At 49.2% G+C, this 5096-nt stretch overlaps 1 protein-coding gene across 3 annotated transcripts in view; it reads left to right on the top strand.

Annotated features, from left to right (window-relative positions):
• Positions 1-5096, top strand: part of ZBTB7A (zinc finger and BTB domain containing 7A) — a 28050-nt gene that overhangs the window by 1293 nt on the left and 21661 nt on the right. Inside the window, exon 1 of one of the 3 annotated variants that reach the window (XM_019513387.1) lies at positions 7-252. The exons of the other annotated variants lie outside the window; for them this stretch is intronic. Within the exon in view, the coding sequence (XP_019368932.1) occupies positions 241-252 (12 nt within the window). The 5' untranslated portion in view covers positions 7-240. Of the gene's footprint in view, positions 1-6; positions 253-5096 lie in introns of those variants that run through there. 3 annotated transcript variants of the gene reach the window in all.

The following is a 5096-nucleotide window of genomic DNA, read 5'->3' as shown; positions in this document are numbered from 1 at the left end:
GGTCCGCGGCACCAGGCTGCAGGAAGCAACTTGCAGCCTGATAAATAATCCAGCGCTGAGCGCCCCGAGGACCCGGCCCCGCTGCAGGCAGGCAAGTGGCGGCCAGAGCAGAGGGCGGATTGAGGGGCGGGGGGCCGCTCGCCTGCCGTCTCTCCTCTTCCGCTGGGACTTCCTCGCCTTCCCCCCCCAGCCAGGACGGGCGTGGGGCCCGGTCCGGAGAGCTCCTGTGGACACCCCGGGATGCGTCTGAAGGTCATTAGATGCCTCTTTTTTCTGAGCACCGCTTTTGCACGGCCGGTTTGTTATATAAGAAGCGTTGGGAGGAGGAGGAGAAGGGTGGGGGGTGGGGGGTGTCGGTTCAGAGCCAGGTTTGAACCTCTGGCGGAAAAGAGGTTTGGGCTGCCCGAGCGCTTGGGCATCTGTCGACAATGCTCCTCGGCGGAGTCCCGGTGTTGGTTGGGATTTATGAGATCGCAGGCCTTCCTGTCATCCTGGTCGGGGCCCACGGAGTTTGCGATTTCTAGCCTATTGGTGGATGCAATATCACGTTGGGACCAATGTGCGTGTGTGTGCATCTCCTCCTGCTTCAGCCGGTGTTTGGGGCAGGCCTGACGATTCCCCTGGAGCCAGGGGCAGGTCCCTCTTCCTTGGGTCTCTGCAGGGCAGCCGTGGGGCAGTGCCAGCTCCTGTCCCCTGCTGTCCCTGCGGCAGCTTAGGGGGTCACAGCAGTATGCCTTGTACTTGGGTGACGGGGTCGATTGTGTAGTTTTAGGAATGGGTTAGGCAAGGACTTGCTATGGGATTGTTTGGATAGGGATGATCCTGCCTCGAGCAGGGGGATGGACTACATGAGGGTCCCCCAGCCCTACTTGTCTCTGATTTCAGAGCCAAGGGAGCGGGCAGTGCGTGGCTTTAGCTTCCTGAAATGGCCCCTTGGTAGAATGTACTGCTGTTCCCTGAGCACAACAGTCATGATTACCTAGCCTTCCCTGCTGCTAATTATCTCCACTGTAAAACAAATATGCATGTTTGTGGACCTGTATGTGGGGAAGGTCCCTACGATGAAGAGTTTACAGCCTAAATGAGGATTGGATGCATGCAGGAGTGATTCATGCCATGGCTTTTGTTGATATTTGTTTGAGGAGCCAATGGGACAATATTTCAGCTTTAAACCGTAACCAGTGTCCTGAGTTTAAAGAGCACCCTACGGACACTGGTTAGGGTTGAGTTAGAGGACCTGGCAGACTTACGAATTCCAGCAGTTTGTGACAGATGTGGTTTTTTTTGTTTTTTCAAACACTATTACCTCCTATATCCGTGAACAGGTTATTGGAGGTGAGGCATGCCTCATCTCATAATATATTCATTCAGTCGTTAATATTCATTCTGGCTGCTCCTGTGGTTTGTTCTGGGAAACCAAAGATTAAAGCAGCGCAGCCCAAACATGGATGACATGGCGGGGCTTTTCCACTCGGCCCTAATCATGTTAGGAGTATAGGGAGGGTTTTGGAGGATTAGAGATGTAACAATGTAGGCAGTGGATAAAAGTTTTCCGCGTTATGCTGATCTGTGCCTCTTCGTGGGCTCAGACATGTGCCATGTTGCGTTGTGGGGTTGAGACACACTAATAGTTCACCAGTTTCCAATGACCTGGCTTGGAGTTGTGAGTGCTTTTACCCTTGGAAAATGTGCTCTGTTTTGCTTTCTAGTCCTGGGGGAATGTGAAAATGAACAGGTGTTCCTCAGCCGTAAAGTGCTGGTTTCCCAAAGGAATGCAAAGTTCGTTGAAAAGTTACACGTTTCAGAGATAAGGTGCTCACTGGTGTTACGAAGTTGCCCAATTAGCTGTGGGGTGCTGTAAGAACCAGCCATAGACCCCATGTGCCAAGCTGAGCGCTTCTTCTGTGCCCAAGTTGAACTGGAGGCCTGTGGAAGCCCTGCCCCTATTAGAAAGTCAACTCCAAGCATCTGAGATCTGGTGTTTAACTTTGATTAAAACTGACGCTTGAGGGGGTTTTACCACTCTTGCAACGCCACATTTATTGAGAGAGAAGTCTTTTGTGACAAACGGTTACACTGCCACTTGTTATCTTGCTAATCAAAGCCATCCTCAGCTATGGAGAGACCTGTTCCCATCTATAATTAAATGAGAGTGTTTCAGCAAGGGAGAAAAGGAGCATCTTGGATGTGGAGAGGTGTTTGTGCCAGGTCCCATGACTCTTTGATCCAAGCTAGGTTGGTTGGTTGGTTTGTTTGTTTTGTACTCGGGCTCTTTTGATTGGCCAAAGCACCCGTCAATCAGTAGGGCATCCAGGCCTTCAATACCTGTGCTTGAAGCATCCCGCTAGGCCTGGAGGAGCTCCAGGAGGATGGCAGAATAAGTGACTGAGATCAGAGCAGGGCTGGGATGCCGTGCAGATAGGCAGAGGCAGGCCTTTGTTTCTCATCCCATTCCCATGCAGTGCAGTTTTTTCCCCCTGACTTCACTGAGCTCAGATGGCACTGTTTGGACTCTGGGTAACTTTGCCCATTGCAGTTGGACCCGTGCAGGTTGATCTAATCCATTTCTCTGTGTACAAGTACGGCTGCAGAGGGGAGAAGGAGGAACTCTCTCCCCGCCCCAAGGCCTGGTGCATTATGGAGATTTTCAGTTTTCCCTGAAGCCACTGCTGTAGGTGGGACATGACTCTGCGGTCTCTGGGTTTGTTCAGGTGTGGCAGGGAGAAGGGCACTGGCCAGGTGGCATGTGCTAGCCTGGCTGCAGGTGGAAGGCAGGAGCAGGTGGGTGAGGAGTCTGTTCTGATATAGCTGTAGTGACACAGTGCTCAGCACTTCCGTTCCTCTTCCAGTCTACTCGCTATCATTCTCACCCATCAGAGTTAAGGTCTCAAGCAGAACAAAATTATGTCACCGTCTCGGGAAGGGTGGGTCAGTGACCTACGTTTTCACAGAAGAGGACACATGTAAATGTATCCTAACCCTGTTAGTTGTTCTGCTTGCTCATTCCACCTTATACTTGCTCTTTTGCTCTGGATTGGTGGGAATTCACTTTCCTTCCTGGTTCACATGCCCAGTTTCTGCCCACTGGCAAAACTAGAAACTGATAAGTACCTAGCTATTTTTTTTTCCCTTAATGAATGTGTATCCCACTCTGAGCTGGGAAAGTGTCTATAATCTATAAGTCAGGCTTGTAGCTACAGGTAGCTGTTCTCTTCTTGGTTGAAGCCTCTTGCCCGAACAGGTAGAGGTAGAGGTTCAGCACTCCCACCCATGGTTGCTGTACGATCAGTTCTTGCACTGGGAGGGGTCAGGGAGGAAGAGTTAAAGGCAGGAGTTTCCAGGAATTTCTTATGACATACTTACTCCTGGGATTCGCTTTCATACTCCAAGAGAAGTAAGAAGTGAAGAGCTATCTGTTCAGCCACAAACTAAAAATTACATAAGTGCCCACCCTGCTGTTTGTGCATGGCTTTGTCAGTAAACTTGAACCTTATTCTTTTATTTTTTCCTTCCTGGTGTGGAAAAAATGAGTGGCCTTTTGGGGTGCTATTTGAGGTAACCAGTCAGGCTGGATCTTGGTTCCTGGAACTAGAAAGGTGGGTGTAGTAGGGAAGGAAATGGAAGGTTTTCTTGGGGTCAGGGGTTTGGAGGGCAGGGACCTTGAAAGACAATCTAGGAAATGGTTTCAGATCTTAAGAGGAGCATTTGTCTTTAAGCTCACAGCAGCATGAGTGGAAGGGGGAGGGGGGAAGCAGCTATTGAAGTATCTATTTGGAATTTGTGCAAATGCTTGTTTGCACAATGCAAGGTTTGCGAGCTCATTTGGTAGGGAGCAGTCACAGACTAGGGGACTGGTTAATCCCCAGCAAAAGAAAGAAGCGAGTGGGGACTTGGAGCACTAATCATCAGGGGCAGATCCTGTGGGCCTGCCCGAGCTGTCAGGGAGAGCTCTGGTTACACAACAGGAGTTCAGCGCAAGCAAAGTATTCAGGATTTGGCCTCGGATGCCTGGTGTCCATTCATGCCTCGTCTCCCAAAGAGGTAGAACAGAAATATGGCCTACCTAGCAGGGGCCTTGCCCTTGCCCGGGTGGAAATTTACTGGACTGACTTTCCCCCTCAATACGTGCTCGAGTCCCTTGATGGCACCATGCCAGGCAAGGCTGGAGATTCCTCCGTTTGTGCTTTGCTGGGTAGTGGGTTAGCACTCTCGCCTTGGGATTTTTTATTTTATTTTTTTAAACGATGATTCTCTGGGCTGGTTCAGATACTTTATTTGGTGATGTGGAGTTTTGTGCCCTTTTGAAATGTTGTCAGCTTATTTTTATGCAGTACGTGGTTAACTCCAGCTTTGCAGTCTTCAAGATCTAAGTAATTTTTTCTCTTTACAAACGGACTGTATTTCAACCGTTAAAATGGAAGCCCTCAGTTACTAATTTAATTCCATGGATTGATTATTTATTTATTTATTTTTGTCCCCCTTTTGCAAAAATGATTAAGATGGAGATTCTTAAAGTGGCTGCAGGAATTGAATACCCAAAGACAGCGAGAGCAGAATACTTCACTGTTCTCTGCTTCTGAAAATCCCTGAATGTGGTTCGGTCACGATTCTCCATCTGTTTCTTTATTACCATTCCAGAACAACTTAGGGGGAGCAAACCAACTGGACAGTGACGAGCACACAGATCACATTCGCTGTGGGTCTCGACAGGACTGGATTCAGCAGTGATATAAGGGCCTTCCATTAAAGCCAGAATGTGGGGTGAACTCGGTGACAAGTGACTGAGAACGATATTGCAGTGTGTTAATAAACGAGCGGACGTTCACACAGAGGATGGGTACACAAAACTCGACTACGTTGCTACATATATACATAAGTCAAGAGACATTCCTGCTGGGTTAAATGTGGTCTCTGATGACAAAGGAGAAAATTGGCAAGGAGGTCTGGGTGGAGTAACCAGTTGAGACTAACCTTGCAACACATGAGCAGTTTTAGTTTGCCCTAGTTTTTTGCATCAGTTGCCAAAAGGGCCGTGTGTTGACTTATCGCAGAATCACTCTGATGGGCCTCCTGCTCCAGCCCTAAATAGGGTGGGT

The sequence above is a fragment of the Gavialis gangeticus genome, unplaced genomic scaffold, assembly GCF_001723915.1.
Source record: "Gavialis gangeticus isolate Ggan-Ray unplaced genomic scaffold, GavGan_comp1, whole genome shotgun sequence".
NCBI classification, from domain to species: domain Eukaryota; kingdom Metazoa; phylum Chordata; order Crocodylia; family Gavialidae; genus Gavialis; species Gavialis gangeticus.
This window is presented reverse-complemented; position numbering and strand designations above follow the sequence as displayed.